The 17281-nt window shown below is 34.2% G+C and overlaps 7 protein-coding genes and 2 non-coding genes across 9 annotated transcripts; 5 read left to right on the forward strand and 4 right to left on the reverse strand.

The window, feature by feature from the left end:
• Positions 1 to 944: 944 nt before the first annotated feature.
• PHYBLDRAFT_146596 (hypothetical protein) lies at positions 945 to 1599 on the reverse strand (the record flags this gene model as incomplete). Its single annotated transcript, XM_018431679.1, has 3 exons — positions 945 to 1305; positions 1363 to 1422; positions 1484 to 1599. 3 exons carry the CDS (start codon positions 1597 to 1599, stop codon positions 945 to 947), a joined length of 537 nt encoding a protein of 178 aa, XP_018290443.1.
• Positions 1600 to 1935: 336 nt separating this feature from the next.
• PHYBLDRAFT_169535 (hypothetical protein) lies at positions 1936 to 5233 on the forward strand (the record flags this gene model as incomplete). The annotated part of the gene is made up of 6 exons (XM_018436095.1): positions 1936 to 2138; positions 2208 to 2319; positions 2386 to 2840; positions 3369 to 3875; positions 3935 to 4761; positions 5172 to 5233. The coding sequence occupies 6 exons, from the start codon at positions 1936 to 1938 to the stop codon at positions 5231 to 5233; spliced, it is 2166 nt and encodes a 721-aa protein (XP_018290444.1).
• A 1463-nt stretch (positions 5234 to 6696) lies between these two features.
• On the forward strand, positions 6697 to 7928 carry PHYBLDRAFT_146598 (hypothetical protein; the record flags this gene model as incomplete). Its single annotated transcript, XM_018431680.1, has 6 exons — positions 6697 to 6761; positions 6837 to 7116; positions 7175 to 7312; positions 7340 to 7438; positions 7508 to 7714; positions 7770 to 7928. 6 exons carry the CDS (start codon positions 6697 to 6699, stop codon positions 7926 to 7928), a joined length of 948 nt encoding a protein of 315 aa, XP_018290445.1.
• Positions 7929 to 7995: 67 nt separating this feature from the next.
• On the reverse strand, positions 7996 to 8770 carry PHYBLDRAFT_169537 (hypothetical protein; the record flags this gene model as incomplete). Its single annotated transcript, XM_018436096.1, has 2 exons — positions 7996 to 8353; positions 8460 to 8770. The coding sequence occupies 2 exons, from the start codon at positions 8768 to 8770 to the stop codon at positions 7996 to 7998; spliced, it is 669 nt and encodes a 222-aa protein (XP_018290446.1).
• Positions 8771 to 9003: 233 nt separating this feature from the next.
• On the reverse strand, positions 9004 to 11037 carry PHYBLDRAFT_169538 (hypothetical protein; the record flags this gene model as incomplete). The annotated part of the gene is made up of 5 exons (XM_018436097.1): positions 9004 to 9383; positions 10182 to 10451; positions 10523 to 10687; positions 10825 to 10965; positions 10998 to 11037. The coding sequence occupies 5 exons, from the start codon at positions 11035 to 11037 to the stop codon at positions 9004 to 9006; spliced, it is 996 nt and encodes a 331-aa protein (XP_018290447.1).
• A 1230-nt stretch (positions 11038 to 12267) lies between these two features.
• PHYBLDRAFT_t155 lies at positions 12268 to 12340 on the forward strand. The gene has a single exon. It is a non-coding gene; the product is annotated as a tRNA-Lys (tRNA).
• Positions 12341 to 13098: 758 nt separating this feature from the next.
• PHYBLDRAFT_t160 lies at positions 13099 to 13170 on the reverse strand. The gene has a single exon. It is a non-coding gene; the product is annotated as a tRNA-Glu (tRNA).
• Positions 13171 to 13754: 584 nt separating this feature from the next.
• On the forward strand, positions 13755 to 14821 carry PHYBLDRAFT_65546 (hypothetical protein; the record flags this gene model as incomplete). The annotated part of the gene is made up of 5 exons (XM_018441478.1): positions 13755 to 13827; positions 13892 to 13960; positions 14021 to 14194; positions 14295 to 14535; positions 14578 to 14821. 5 exons carry the CDS (start codon positions 13755 to 13757, stop codon positions 14819 to 14821), a joined length of 801 nt encoding a protein of 266 aa, XP_018290448.1.
• A 613-nt stretch (positions 14822 to 15434) lies between these two features.
• Positions 15435 to 16380, forward strand: PHYBLDRAFT_146602 (hypothetical protein; the record flags this gene model as incomplete). The annotated part of the gene is made up of 4 exons (XM_018431681.1): positions 15435 to 15506; positions 15563 to 15868; positions 15959 to 16117; positions 16219 to 16380. 4 exons carry the CDS (start codon positions 15435 to 15437, stop codon positions 16378 to 16380), a joined length of 699 nt encoding a protein of 232 aa, XP_018290449.1.
• Between the last annotated feature and the right edge of the window lie 901 nt (positions 16381 to 17281).

The following is a 17281-nucleotide window of genomic DNA, read 5'->3' on the forward strand; positions in this document are numbered from 1 at the left end:
ACTGCAAAAGACAACCGATTTAAGTAGCTTAATTTTTGTTTAAATCCTCCAAAAATTGGTGGTTTATGTTCAATTATAGTTCGGTATTTGTTACAAAAATTGGTTCATTTAGTTAACCAAATAATGAGATTATAGATACTAAAATCAATAGATAAATTGAGAGTTATAATTCCCCCTTTTCTTGAAATGTTATAATTGTCTGTAATTCTAGTTATATATTCACCCATAACTTCAAACCGTACCTAAACCCTACTTGTTATGGAATTGGCTTTGAACTCTCTACCTCTTAAAAAAATTTATTTGCTTTAATTACATGATATTATTGGATAGACACTATGGGAAAAAAAAGTGGGGTTTTATGGCTGCTTTATGGTGATTTGAAAGGGCGGCTTTGTAGCGGTTTTTTGCCAAATATCCACTTTGCCCCCCTGGAGTTTAAATACATATTACAGATCTCTGCTTTCTGATTCTCCTTTGTTGGCTCTTCTATTGGACAGCATTTCATTCTTTATTGTATAAAGTATATTATATAATCGATTACTTTTATTGGGTACTCTCTTAAATGTCATTTATTACTTTAATATTTTAGCTTAGAAAGGAATTCTATTGGACACTAGTAATTTTTTTTTAATGTTACTTTTATGAAAACAGTTTTTTATTAGATAATATACATGTAAATGTTTGATCATTTTAATAAATACAAATTTTTATTGGTTATTACAATAGATGATCGTTTTTATTAATCATTTTTATTGGTTGTTATGACAGAAAAAAAATCATATTGTTCATTTTACTGGTTATTATGACAGAAAAATAAATAATATTGTTTATTTTATTGGCTGTTAAAGCATAAAAAAATCTATAGATACATTTTATTGGCTATTTACTATTTAATATTCTAGGTTTTCATAGTAAAATATCCTATTCAATTCTACTACACTGGATTACTTACAAGACTGTAATATTTTATGGCAGTCCCTCCAGAGATGTGCAACTCTTGCAGTTGATGCCCAGTTTCCGAGACATCTAGTGAAGTCTATACCAGAATCCTTCATTATATTTGCGTGCCTGGCACACATTTCTTTCTTAAGTGCTACTGGTATAGACCCCCAGCTAGGATTAGGACCAAGAGCAATCACTGAAGGATGGGCAGCCATATCATCACATATAAGCTTTGTACACATATTGAGTGTGGCCTTTTCGTTACTCGTTACTTCAATGCCAAGGTCTTCACTTATCATCTTGAAGATATGCTTTAAAGTTATTTCACGGAATATGCTCACTGGTTTGCGGATGGTATTAGCACTAGACTATTAAATGACATATTAATATATATTCAACTCGTTTTATTTTTTGTCTTACAATGGCAGAGACAGAAGGCGAAGTGTGTTAGTTGGAAATGTTTCTATTCTCCAGTTGGCTCTGGAGAGCAGTAATCTCCAAATTCAAATCTTCACTGCTCGTCTTCATTTCGAGCTTTAACTCTTCAATCTGTGCCTTCATTTCAAGTTTGGCCTTTTCTTGGCCTGCCTTCAAAGATAGTATCTCATTGTACATGGCGTGTAGCAAAGAGATGGAATTGTTATCTGTGTTATTCATGTTGAGAGTTTGGTTTACCTGAGAAAAAGGATTGTTGTGAAAGAAAGATAAAGGCCGAAAAAATTTTCTATTGTCTATTATTAGTTTCATATAAATGAGTTTAACCTATTGGTCCAGCCAATATTATTATTGGGCTACTGTAGTTCTAATAACAGCTATTACGCAATGTTTTAGCTTCTGTTCCTGAGTTTATATTTGTATCATCTATGTCAATGACTACAAGTAGGCAATAAGTCTATACAAATCTCAACGCTATTAAGTATAAAGGCATATTATTTAAAAGGAATTATCAATATTCATACCTTTATTCTTAAGTGTTTATTTCCAACCTAAAAAATGTCTTCAAATTCAATCCTTGATAGTTACCAATGCAATCAATGCAAAGAGCGCCACACCAATTTAAAAAAAGCCAAGAGTTGTAGAGCTCAATGCTTTAAGAACCGTCATAGAAGACATAATGATATCCAGACTTCACAGACCACGCTTGTTCCTGGACAAGTCAGTGTTGTTTTGAACACTGTCTCAAATGACACTATCGAGTAAATCTACAAATCACATACATACTATTAGAAAGTGTAATTAATTATATTGTTACCTTCATAAACAAGCAGAGAACGTGCTGATGCAATCAAAGATCAGATCATGGATACACTCAACAGCGAAGATAACAATGATCCAATTATGAATATCTTTAGTAATGATGATAATGATGAGTCTATGGTAAGATATATATATAGATATACATGTCTTATTATATAATGCTAATTATTATCTACCTTGTTAAAGTATGATGCGGAACTTGGCAACGACATGGATATCATTGAAAACGAAACATCTCCTTTGGTTTTTGACTTCAGTCAGCCTGCACCTACCCCTGACAAAGACGACGCAAAGAACCTTGAGTTTCTCAAGATCATTAAGGATTTTAGTATCTCCCGCAATGCCCATGAAATGATAGTCAAGCATTTCAACAGCATTTTGGAAACGTCGACTTGTATTACATACAGAGCATGTACTCCTCATCTCAGCAAAAAGCTTTTGAAGCGTTTCTCTGGTGTTGAAGAGACAGTCCATGATATCTGTCAGAGGGGATGTATGCTCTTTACCAGTCTATCCCAGACTGAGTGCTCCAACTGTGGACAAAGCTGGTACAAAACAAGACGTGGAGAAACCGAGAGTGGTGATCTGGTTGCTACTGCCACAATGATACAGCTTCCATTGGCGAGACAACTTGCTCTTGCGTTAGCCAACGAGGATACAAGAGCAGATATGCATTACCGCCATAATCATGAGTCAAGCTCGGATGGAAGTAAAACCAATGTGTTTGATGGCCAGGTTTACCAGCAAGCAAAACATCTGTTTTCCGGAAAAGATGACATTGCAATTTCGTTGTCTGTTGATGGATTCACGCCACACAATGTTCCTGGTTCTGTAACGATCCTCCATGCCACCATTCTTAACCTGAATCCCATGGTCTGGTATGAGAGAAGCAGAATACTCCAGATTGCAATGATTCCAGGTCCAGGTGCACCTGCCAATTTCTGGTCGTTCATGGAACCAACGATGAAAGAGCTCCTGGTGTTGGAGAGCAAAGGGATGGTCGTCAAGACACCAAACGAGACCATTCGTGCCAAGGTACATGTCTTAATGGTCACTGGTGACATTCCCGCCTTAGCAAAGTTGGCATGTCATTCTGGACATATGAGCAAAGACGGTTGCCATATCTGTCATGTTGTCGGCCAATGTCCCAAGCACGGACAATACTTCAGAACTTTGCCCAGCACCAATATCCGTACGCTGGAAAGTTTCCAGAATTTTTCCCAGGCCAGTGCATCCAGCTGCAAAGGGTTAAACGGACAATCCCCCCTGGTAACATTGAAGGTATTCTCTGGACCATTGTTTTTTGCCCTCGATGAGATGCATGGACTTTGCCATGGAATAAGCAAGCAGGTCTGGGGTTTGGTTTCTGGTACCTACGGAACAGACCATTGTTTTGCTCTTTCTTCTGGTGTTCGGAAGGAGATTGGTACAGCAATGTACAAAACAAGAAATACCATCCCTACATCCTTCCATGGCGATTGGAGGGATGTATACAAGAACCCCGGGTCATTCAAGGCCGTCGATTGGGCAGACTTTCTTCTGTTCGTCGTCCCTACGCTGGTGGCAGAGCGTATTGGAGATGCAACTGCCCGGAACGCATTACTTGGCTTGGTTCAAGCATGTAACCTACTCATGAGCTGGGAGTTATCAGCAGAGGAACAAACCTCTATCAAAAGGTATATTTTAGTAAAAGCTATGTGTTATTCTATTATTTATTCTAACTATTTTTCTTCAGTAAACTTGAAATATGGAACATGTACCTGGAATCGCTGCTTACAAGTGGAAAAATCAAAATCAATATTTTCACTATAAACCAGCATCTTCTTCAGCACTATCCTCTCATGATTGACGCATACGGCCCACCTCGTGCATATAGCGCCAGATCTGTGGAACGGGCAATCGGTGAATACTCAAGGGCTATCAAGAGTAATTCTGCTATAAATGTTAACGCTGGCAATATCATGCTTGGCTTAGCACAAATACAACAAGCAGAGGCCGGAGCCACTGTCATGATTACAGAAGCAAGAACAGCACGACACTTACAATATGAAGATTCCACTGCTGGTTGGCCGTTGACAGATGAGGGTGAGCGTGTTGGTGCTGGGTCTGATAGTGAGTTCTGGGGGCCTTTGAGGAATAGAACGATCCGAGATAGTTTTGAAGGCATTTCTTGTCTTTCGAAACTTCTTGAAGACTTCTACGAATCAAAGGGGGAAGAGTGTAGTATGATTGAAGCAGCTATACAAACTAGCTGCAAGGCATTTGTCAATGGTTGTGTGATTGACTCTGCACTCAACCAAAATTGTGTAAGGGAGGCACATAACATCAGATTACAGATTCAGGTTGATGAAAACCGCAACATAAATTCTGCATACTCCCCGGTTTACAAGGATTTCTTCGGAAAAGTTGTTGTCTTCTTTGAGCACAAGCTCAACAACAAGAGATGGCTGCTTGCTCTTGTAGAGATTGCGGCAGTCCGTTTGGTAAATAGTATACCAGTTGTTAACAATGGGCAAATGAAGCCAAAGGTAGTTCACCTGGCAGATGTCAAAGAATTGGTTGGTTTGGTGAAGTTGGACGCGACTATAAATACAACAACAACAACAACAACAACAACAACAACAACATACATAGTGTGGTCAGAGCTTAACCGCGGCCCAAAATTGTCACTTGGTTCTTTTGCAGACCTATAATTTGTTTTTTTTTGTAATACATTTTTTTTTTCAAAGTCTTAACATATTTTATTTTCTCAGCAGAAAGTTTAGATATTTTCTTCTCTTTTTCTTCTGACTTTTAATAGTCATCAAATGCAATCTACATTTACTAAAAATGTAAAGTCTGTAGTTAAAGCTTACTTTTGTCTATCAGGAGATTTAATTTTAGGTGGTCAATTTGCTTTTTGTCAACCTTTTCAAAAAACAGAGATTTTCTAGTTTCAAATTGGATTTTTAGTGATTTTTTAATTATTATAGGCCGAAAACATAGTCACAAAAGCAAAAAACCGCCATTTTTTCCCGTAGTGAGACCTCACTAAAATTGACCTAGAATCAGTCTGAAATCTGACAGGAACCAGCATTCAAATGAATGATTGTAAAAAAAAACTTGAATAGATCTTGTTGACATCATCAAGAGATGACACATTTGAAATAGAATCTCATGGAAAAAATGGTTTTTATTGATTTTTGAATGGTTGGAAAATATATTTAGCTATTTAATATGGACTACTAATACTTTTTTAAAAGTGTGTATCCGAATAGTACGACTTGTATACATGTTATACTTTCATTTATTGGACGGCTTGAATACATTGGATGACCTGACTTATACTATACTTCCCTACCTTATCGGTTTCATATATTCGGCGCGTTTTTTGGTTTTACACTTCTTTAACTGAAAATGAAATCTTTGGTATTTTCTTGGAGAATACGTTTGTTTGGAACTACATTAGCTTAGAGCAAAAAAAGATACAGAAGTATTAATACAGGTTTCTTTATGAAATAAAATGAAATAACATACTTACTAGATCATTTATGGGGGTTCATAACAAATCTCGTGATAGAATAAAAATCTGTTTGATTAATATTTTCTTTTAAATAAAAAGCAAGAAATAAAATAAACAACTTTATTAATATGTATGCTTTGATTGTAAAGACACTTGAATTACTTACATATTATAGACACGCGTTTGCAAAAGGGGGCAAACCAGTATGACTTGAAAAAAAGGCGTGACATATTTATCTGAGAAGAAGAATTGATAAATTACATTATTTAAGTTGTGTTATATATATATTACCTTTTCATAGACTGAAAATACCAGAAAGTATATAGTGTCAAGAGCAAAACATCTTTTATTACAAAATGGGTAGAAGCCATATCATTTTAAAAATAAAAGATATTTAGTCAGCAAGGTGTTTCATTTTGGTTAGGAGATTTTTTATTACCTGTACTGTTTTGAATGTTTGTTGAGTGTATTGTTTATCTAATATATATTAAGATGACTCTAAAAGCCAAAAGTATTAATAAAAGTTGAGATCTTAAGAGTAAGCTTACCAAGACATATAAAAAGAAACAAAACAAGAAGAGCAGATTAAAGAAAGAGACAATAAAAAAGAGGGGCGTGGTTATTCTATTAAATACAAATTCGGGGTTTTTTTTTAAAAATAAATAAATCAAAAAATAATTTTTGTCTGTAACTTAGAATTGAAAGAAAACGCAGTTGCACTATTCCAGCAGCTAATACATATGAAAAACAGAGTATAGTATAAAATCATATTATTCAAATACTAATACATAATATAAGAATAAAACATGGATTGAAAAGTAAATTAAAGAAACACATAAAATACTCACAACAAGAGTGGAAACATTCAAAGCTGTTCTTGTTACGTAATAGATCATGGTGTTCTCTGAGAAAGAATAAAACTTAAAGCCCAAATTAAACATAATATAAATAGACCCTTTGGATTTAAAAAAAACAAGCTATTCTTATTATTCACAATGTCAAGAAATCTTAATAACAATTCAGTTAATAATGCTTTTGGTGAAGAACCTTCTGTGGGAAGGTAGATTAAAACCAGGCAGTCTTCAATTTTCTTATATTAATTTTATTTTCGTTTTTTATAAAAATCAAAAAAAAGCCCACCAAGAAATACCAATGATATAAGGACAATAATGTTGCAACACTCACAGGGAACAGTGAGCAATCAAAGACCACTAGCACCAAAGAGAGCTCGGTTGAATCTTGAAGGTGATTCGTTGGGTAGAACTCGTAACATCCATGATGTGTACGAGAAACTTGATACCATGAATGGTGTCTTAAACACTGTTTTGAAGAACACATCTTCTGAGAAAGCCGAAGTCACTGCTAGTAATACAGTTGAGCAAGACATGTTGCCTGGACGTCAACCAATATTGGATGTAAGTAATCATAATATGTTTTTATGTAGATAGATTTTAATATACATTTATATTATAGCAATTGTTGCGCTATTATTTGAGTGAAGAGAAATTGTATGACCAATACAATACCAATGAAAATAAAAACAGTGAGGGAAACAGACTCGTTCTGAAGTCTGTTACCGATTACCTTCGTTGTCAAGAAGAGGGGAAAAAGGTGGACTTGTCAACTCTTTGAACTAAGATTGTGCGGCACATTGGCAACAGAAAGTTGCAAAAAAAAACAGGAGAAAAGAAGCAGGAAGAGAATCGACGGGCCTGTCTTCGTCAGCAACATGTAAAGGTAAAAAACACACACACACAATATACTAGATGTGATATTAAATTAGAAATATTATATATTTATATATAGTTGTGTGAAAGAAGACAATTTGCCTTGAAAGCCAATCGGGCACACTTTGTGAACAGCTTTAGAGAGAATGTTGACAGTATTCTCTATGCTGATTACATGTCAGACCTTGAGAGTGATAACAAAAGAGAAGAAGAGGAACAGGATTCGTCCTCAGAAAAGAGTTTTTTTTTGGAGATTCCACCCAAGCTGGAGAAGCAAAGAGGTATAGTACAAAAAACTATTTTTTTGGATAGTGTGTAATAATACTTACATTGATATATAGGGAGATAGGTTCGTTGATGAACTTGATGTAGATTATGAGGCAGCTCATGATAAGAAAAATAATACCCGTCCATTCAAGCATAAATTTAAAGGAATAAGAGATAAGCAGCTTAGTAAGACCAAGGCAAACAAGCTGCCATCATGGTCAAAGAAACAATAAGACAATAAATCAAACATTTTCTAATAAATTGATAAAAGAGTGCAAAGTGGTATTTTATTAATATTATTTAAGCTTCTATTTTTTGGGGTAAAGGGATTACTAAATGTTTAAATTCACTAGTTATAGTAAACCTGTATTTAGCAATTGTGATTGGTGAATATAAATGATATACTGGAATAATACATTCATAATTAAGTACAGAGGAAGGTTCATTCCAGAGCTCAATGTCTTCATTTAACATTGGCTGATAACTCCCCAAAGAATAACTAGAGTACCACTCAACAAACGCAAAAGTATGGGTGATGACAGTTTCGTTGATGGTTATCAAATGTTGAAATAAATACAGTATATGGCCAGGAAACACTGCTTTATCTTCAGTTATTCTCAAGATAATAGGTGTGGAAATAAGATCCAGAAGAGTATTCCTGTCCAAGAAGAGATATCCGTTTCATTTTCTCAATTCAGTTATTGACAAAAATCTGGTTAGACTCGCAGTTTGAATAATGGCCAAAAAGATCGTGACTGCCATACGCGTGTCTGTAAAACTCCAGTAAACATTCATAATGTCCCTTGCACATTGTAATCCTTTGGTCGAGTTTAATCGGAAACACTGAAGGGGGCAACGGCTCACAACCCAAAGCAGAATGACAAGGGTTTAACAAATATTCAACAAAGTCAGACAGAGAAAAGGTACTGGCAGTAGAAGATAGATGCAATGCTGCTAATTGATCTTGACTATTTGAAATGCAATACAGAAAGTCAATTGCGAACTGGGGAAGATGGTTGACAAAAGATTGTATGAAGCTGTCAATGTATGTTCTCTCCAAAAATCTCTTCATCATTGTTGATTCGAAGCCGCCTTTTTGATTTGTTTTGATATTCTTCAACAAACCATTGTATCTCTCGAAACTGAATAACTAGAAAGCATAAATTGGCCCAAAGTCATGAACACACTTGCCAAGATGAAGATGTAGATGTATATTCGGTGTCATGGCCAATTTTCTATACAGTGTATGAAATCTTATACAAAACAATTAGAGTTTACTGTGGGCTTCGTCTATTTCTTTGTCATTGATCAAAGGTTTTGTGAGTAAGCAGCATGCGTCAACAAAAAAATCCAGTTTTTGAGATTCTTGGCTGGGAGCACATGCTTCAAAACAAATGGAGAGTATATGACGCACCACGACTTCCACTCGTCAGCTTTCATGAATGAAAACCCATCGGCAATCTTCTTTGTTATATGCACATATCCACAAGGTACAACAATACCATTAGCAAGCTCTTGCATAGTTAACTGATTCTTTTCATTGATGTAGTTACACTCGTGCCATATCTGAATCATTTGCTTTGCAGTTCCAAGATAGAGGTTATGCATCGGGTCTATAACTGTAAAGCAGACTGGGTCAAAGTAAGATAACCGGTGAAGCTCTGACCACCAAGTGCCGTTTTCTTTTTCTAGGCATGTTTGCTCAGTATTGTTCAATGTATTTGCCCAGCTGACAGCGTGTTCCAGATTCATTGTCTTTGTGAATCTCACCCAATTGATATACTTGAATCCAGAGTAGTCAAGCTTGCTGGTCTTCTTTATAGTTGTGAATTGTTGTTGACATTTGTGACAGGCGCATGTGCTTATGTGGCCAGTAAATCCAGAGGTTTTGCAAGCAGCAGGGATATCACAGGCAGCACACATCAATGGAGCACGAACAACAATCTTTTTATTTTGTGAGTCTGTCATTTCTATACTAATGTACATCTCCAACAATTCGTCAACAAGCGGCTTCAAGTAATGATTCATGCTGTCAGTGCTTGCTTCCTTTGGCCCAGGCATCATACCAACAAGAATGACATTTTCAGACTTAACATGTTCACTCCGTGGGAGATTGTTGATAGAGAGATATATCGCACCACTGGAATGTGTTCGACCATCAAATGGCTGAAACCAATCGATATTCAGAGTCAACATTAAAGATTGGCTATCATCAACAAACTGTCTGCCATTGATGTCTTTAATATCACTCCAAACTGCACCATCGAAAATGTCAAGTTTGGTGTTTTCAATTATTTGACAATTTCTCCACAAATTAATCTTGGACGTGAAATCTGGCTTAGAGAATTTTTGTTGCAAGGCATACTTCAGAGAGTTGAATGGATATATCATTGCTGGAAGAGAACGATTTCTGGTTGACACTTTAAAGAGATTGTTGTTGCAAATGGCGGATCGAGAGAATTTCTTAAATATACAAACTCTTTGACTTGTTTCCGGAGGATAAATCGAATGACATTGTGAGCATGCAATGTATACTGTCATTCCGTCTGTTGCCATGTTAAATCCTGTCTTATGCTTCAAGCTATTGATCGTCAGTGGAAGGGCGCCAGACATATCACAGAGAGACAGTAGAGTATTACAAAATTCAATAAGAATCGATCCACCACTTTCCACCAAAAAGATCAAGTGAAATATGACAATAAATACTGCAACAAAGTGGATATACAAGGGCATGTTATCAAAAGACAAAGGACGAACTATGAAGACAAAGGTTAAGTTAGTTTAAATTAATATATTGATTAATTGTCTATACCATATTAATTCATACCTAATTCTACTATTGAGGTCCCACTGGTCTCATCAAAGTTTTCTTCTTGTTCAAAATCAAATCCAGTATTGCCTTCTTCAATCTCATCGCCATCAACCATAAATGCTTCTGTAATTGTATCTTTGGCAGTAAAGATGGACTCTTCTTGGAACAAAGATAAGTCAACTGGAAAGGAATAATTGTTTTAAAGATGTAGAAATAAAAATATAATTACAATTATAATCATATAAAAAATAAAAAATAAAAAAAATATATCAGTTTCAATTATTATTTTGTTCATTTATTTTATTTTATTTTCTTACCTTCTTGATCAAATTCAATGTTTTGTTCTTCATTTTCGTCTTCATATTTGCCTTCGCCTTCGTTTTCGTAATTATAATCATTATCATTGTCACTGTCAATACTATTTACTTTCATGTTGTCAAAATGTTCTTCAGAAACATCTATTTTATGAATTAATTTATATTAATTTTACATGTACAGCTCGAGTTATTCTTGTTATTTACCCATTGCATTGTCTTTGGCAACAGGTACTATATGTTTCTCATAGTGTCATTGTGCATTTTGTCTTTTCTGTTTCTTTCCACAGCTATCCAACTTTGTACAGTCTAGACATTTGCAGATAGCATAACTGTCTTTTTTTTGATTATTGGACATGTCGATTGTTTTAAATTATAAAAAAAATTATATAGATTTTAAGAGATCTTGATCAAGGTCTTTATATACCAAAAAAATTTATAAATAGATAAAATACTGCTCCATGCCATGACTATAGTATGCCAAGTAATTCTTTGATACATCTACTACACATATTATTATAATTATACTCATATATCATTAAGTCATTAACCAAGTCAAATACTGCGTACATTACTAAAAGTGTATGCAATTTTTTTTAAAAGTCTTTTTTTAGAATTATAATATTTGATATGACGATGATTCGACTATGACAAAAAATAATCCAAAAATGGAACATTCGCCTCTCATAACATGTGAAATAAAAAAATCTGATATTTTAGTTCCATATATCAAAGGGAAAAATCATGCAAAAATATTGTCACAGTAAAAATAAAATCACAACCTTTTGTCTCGTTCCCTTGAAATATATTGATTAAATATTTGTTCTTATATTCACATTTATAATACATAAAAAATATTTAAATGATTTATTTTGAAATAGAAAAAGTGAAACCTTAAGAATATATATAATTTTTATTAAATATTATATTAACTTTTGTATAAGTGTTTTTTCAGTATAATTTAAAATTATATCAAAGAAGTGTATAATATAAAAAAACCCACTTTTGTAATTTTATGGCCAAAAAAAATGATGGTAGTGTGATTTTACAGCTAAAAAAGAGCAATCTGAAATCACAACAGAAAAAAATAGAAATTATTTGAAAAAGTTAAAAATCGAAAATTGTAGTAAAATTTTTGCAGGTTTTCAGGAATTAAAATTAGTAGTCTTTTGCAGTGTAACGCACTGCATCAAAAGAAAAATACCCAGATAGCTCAGGTTAAAGATTATGTTTTATTAAAGAGATATATTGCTGGCAATCTATAGATCATATAGCATTTCAAGTACAAAAGAAAAAGCAAAAAAAGTCCAAAAAGATCACAAAAAGACAAAAAATAGAAAGAGAAGAAAAGAACTAACACTAATAAGCTGAAAGTTGTACTCTACTCTCCACTTTGCAGTTGTATTGTTGTGTCTATTAAGTACAACGAAGAAGATAGAAGTGCAGGCCCGGCTAGCTCAATCGGTAGAGCGTGAGACTCTTAATCTCAAGGTTGGGGGTTCGACCCCCCCGTTGGGCTATTTCAATCATTTTTGTGTCGGTGTCGTTCCCAATCTGGGTTGGTCTTCCTTTTACTATAACAAAGTCAAAAGGTCAAACCCACTGGGGATTAAGGAGTATACATAAAATCAAAGAGAGAATAAAAGATGCTTTTTATTGATATAAATTGAATTGTCTTATATAGTTTTCTAAACTAATACTGCGCATTATCCGCAGTAGCTATTATATTATATTTAAATAGAAGAAGAGTTGTTATACTGCAGTTAATGCTCAGGAAGATGTTACTGCACATAAAGAGATACTGTGGTTAACCATCTTCAGACTTTATGTATTCATCAAAATAATGTCCGACAACTTTGTCAGAGTTGACATCAGTGAACAAAATTGGTAGTTATAAGCAACCAGTAAGAGTTGACTTTTTAGGATAAAAGATCTTGACTTTGCCAATTAGTCTTTCATATATGTTTTAGATGTTTAACATGGTAAATATACTTGTAGAAGATATTACTGGACAACAGGTATCTAAGACATATTATTGTAACTATTCTTTTAGCCAGAAATCAATTATCATTTTGTATAAATAGTCAAGAAATATATTTAATAAAAAGCATTTTTATTCTTATCTAAAAACTATTCATAAACTTGACGATCCCCAGTGGTATTGATTCTGCGACTTAATTACAAGTGCCAGAAAAGAACTACCAGATCGAGACTTGACTTGACAGTCTGGTAACAAAAACACTCTGACACTTACAATAGTAAGAAAAATTTCAGCGTTTCCCCAACGGGGAATTGAACCCCGGCCACGACGGTGAGAGCGTCGGATCCTAGCCACTAGACCATTGAGGACAATTGGTATTATCACGGGATGTTGTAATAATGGTCAATAAAAACAATTTCGGTTGTCCGGCGGTGATGTGACGCTGCAGAATTCTTTGTAATTTTAGAAAATTATATTCTATTTTTTTTTGATTTTCCGACGGCGGCCGAGGCTGAATAGAAAGCAATTTTTTTATTTGTAGAGCAAAACGTCAATAAGTATAACAAAAAAACATCATACTGTTAACAATAACTTCAGACAACTACACATCGTATCTTATTTTCTCACTATATTTACACTACAAAGATACCTTAAAATAATTGAATTTCACTTATCTGGAATTATCGATAATAGTAGTAAAAAAATTACAACTCGGATCATTTTCTGTGTTTAGCAGCAAGAATAAATTTAAAGATATATCATTGGCCTAATATATATTAGAGTCTCTGAGAGAATTTTTTTAAAATAATAAAGCCAATTATAATAAGCAACATCTGTTATACACTTCCTTTATTATTAAGAAAAATCAAGTAAAAAAATATTTGCCATTGCCAATCCCAATGAAGTTCGTTGCAAATATACAAAATGCAATCACAATCCTCTCAGATACACTATGACAGATAAAAAAACTGCCAAACATCATGCCCAGAATGACAACAACAGAAAAATAGATAAAATCATTAATGGTAACTAAAGTTATCAATTTTTTATTTATTTATATGATGTATTCTAATTAATTGAAACAAATAGTTTTGACAGCTGAAGTAAATACTGGTGAAACTGATATGGACATAGATCAAATTGAAGAATATGTTGAAGGTAATAGTATTTTATTTTTTTATACCCAATGTGCACTCTATTTAAACTTGGTACCAATAGATAACAATCACTCTATTGGTGCACCCTCACCAGAGCAGTATGTCCATACCTACTTACCTCTTTTGGTGGAAGAATCTCTTTTTGGAACAGAAGAGTATACTTCAGAGTATGAGTCTGAATATGAATTGTCAGATGAAATTGAGCCAGAAGAGCAAGACAGAGAGGAAGAACAGAGTAATTATTAAAAATAAATGATAATTAAAATGAATTGACCTGGATCAAACCAAGAAAACAAAAATTAATACTATATCATAATAATCTATAAAGTCTATAGCAAACCTCCCAGAAAATTTTTGGCATAGAGTAATTGCCATTTTCACTGTAATGTTTATTTTGACTTTCATTGTGGATGACAGTGCTGTGATCTTGATTACGTTCATCAATACAATACTTTCACATTACAGAGAGGATTTCCAACTTTTTATAAGTATTCCTGGTCTGAAGAAAATGACAGGGTACAATGACTTGATGAACGAGGTGTCCAATTACATAGCATGCAGTGATTGTCATACCTTGTATGACTATAGCAACACCACATAAACACGTTGCAATTTTAGAAGAGTCAGCAGCAAGATTTTTTGTGGAAACAATATTCATAAGCACAGTATAAGAAATGCAATGATTCCCAAACGTATATTCATCTACAACTTGTTGACAGCTTCCTTGAAGAAATTGTTCATGCGACTTTCTTTCAAAAAGAATATCAATCAGTGGAACCGCAAGCCAAAGGTTGATGGCACTTTATTTAATGTTTATAATGGGAAATTGTGGAAAAAGTTTGTTGATTATGAAGGTGCCTAGTTTGTTGCAAAGAAACGTTCATTTCTCTTCATTAAATATCAATTGGTTCCAGCTCTGTGGTGATCCAGACACTCGGATGTTGGATTTATCACATATAAGAACATATTCATATTGGGATAGCGTAGTAGCTATCATCTTGTCAGTATAAAATATATATAAACGATTAAGTAATCAGCCCAATAATTATTACAGTTAGTACTGTAGATAATATCTTAAAGATTGTTAAGATAATTATATCATACTGCCGGATAAACTGTGTCAGATCGATATGGAGCTAATTTAGTAGGAAGTCCTAAAGCTCTAGTATAAAAGAGAAAAGAATAGCTAAGAGCTAAAGAAGTACAATTTAGGACTTGATGTCATAATTGTAACACCGACACTAGTTAAGCAGTAAATACACTCTAATAACCAAATATAGTAAAGGAAGAAAGCCTTAAGAAACTAAGACGTAATGACAAGAGCAGATTGTGTTTTCTTATAAAAAGAAACACTTTTTATTTATGAATAAAGAAAACTTATATACAGTCTCAAAGTATTTCTATATGTCTCTATTATCAAATATTTTATTTTTCTATTGTTTCATACCTGAAATACCACATCCCCTACCAATACAATGGCTAATGTTTCTCAGCCTGCCTTCAACGCCCCGTCTGAGTTTAGCAAGAAGGCCTCTAATGATGTTTATGTGAGTATCAACGTGTGCAAAATTTTATCGATGTATTTTCTCATATATTCTATCAGGCTCATATTCGTAATCTCATGTGGGATCCCAAGCTGAAAACAAGAAATCAAGCTGATATCCTGGCAAATGAGAGTAAGCCCAGATGGAATACAAATGTTTTCTTTTACAAGTCGCCAAACAAGGAGTTGGTGGTGCGACTTCTTGAAAACTTGAAGTGCAAGTTTACCCATGAGGGATTTAGAGAGGCAGACTTGAGAGAAAAACTATACAAAAACTTCACCAGCTGGGTTTCAAAAGCAAGAAAAACTGAAGAGAAAATAAAAGCAACAAACACTCGTTTGAGAAGGGCAGGACGTGCCAGAGATGTAAGTGTAATCTCTAAATAAATAATTTCAAAATAATATAGTTTAGTCTTGAGAATTTTAAAAATACTAATACAAAAAAACTACTATTAGAATCATACATGCCGTTTACTTGCATACACAGACAACAAAGAAGCAATTGATCTACAAATGAAGAGAGATTGTGACTTCATGATGCAAATGGCAGCAATGTTCGATGGAGAATCTGCAGATGAAGACTTTGAGAATCGCACGAAGAGCATTGTCAAGATTGTTTGGCCAGGATAGAGAAGTGACGAGGTATATTATTTTATATTAATAATTATGTCTTATTATAAAAAATATAAAGTGAAGTATTAACAAAATCATTTTAGTTCAATACTCTCATTAAACTCGTTGATGAGTATGTTATTGAAGCAATGGGGTCAAGTGCTTCTCAAATGAAGAAGAGGGTTTTCACCAGTGTGTCAAATACAGCAGTCCCAGATGACATAACCCCCAAATTTCCTCAGTGGGCCCTTAGAGACGGGTATTAAATAAACAAAAATTGCCTCTCTCTTTTTATCTATATATTACTTTTCACATACAAAATACTATCAATATATATATCAGAAATACATGCTCTGTTTTTTTTGTTAAAGAAAAAGAAATGTAAAAGTTCACTTTATTTATTATTTAAGCATATAGCTTCTTTGGCAATGGAATTACCAGCATTTTGCTAACATTTCTACTTGTCACAATAGTAGCTGTAGCAACCTCTAATAAGATGCGATGTACAGGTATAATGCTATGGTAGCTATCAGGAGAGAACGTGGGCAAACAAAATTCAACACTGTCATCCTCACGCGACCTATCAGAGGAAGTATGAAACCACTTGATAAATGCGAATACATGTTGATGATCATGAACCATGCGAGTCAGATGGAGATTGTGTGTGGGTGGAAGTTGAAAGGAGTGTGTAAAAAGATACTGAATTTGTCCAGCAAATCCAAGTATAATGTTTCCATTACTACCAACAAACTTTGCCTGAACAAGTGATCCGCGACTGATTGTGCTGTTGTTTGTTCCTCGATAGTGTTGACCAAGAATGTCAATTGACTTCAATTTGATTATTTGATTGTCAAGTGCTGGGCGATTATAGGACGTGTCCTGATAGCTGGCAAGGTCTGGGAGGTTGTAAGCGACTTGGTAATATTCAAGTAAATGGAGATAGTCGGAATCATCCATTACTGATGGCTTTCTGTATTTTAGAGGAAATGTAGAAGGAGGAAGAGGCTCGTTACCCTTGGGTGGATTATAAGGATCAGTGTAGCCTTGAGCAAATGCTTGCAATCTGAATGGGCAACTGGAGAGAGTGGTGGCTGTGGCGGCAGGTATGGAGGTTGTAACAAGTTTAGACAGAGTGTGAATGAAGGGGATCTGGCTAGAACTTTTAAG

Source organism: Phycomyces blakesleeanus (assembly GCF_001638985.1).
Source record: "Phycomyces blakesleeanus NRRL 1555(-) unplaced genomic scaffold PHYBLscaffold_13, whole genome shotgun sequence".
NCBI classification, from domain to species: Eukaryota; Fungi; Mucoromycota; class Mucoromycetes; order Mucorales; family Phycomycetaceae; genus Phycomyces; species Phycomyces blakesleeanus.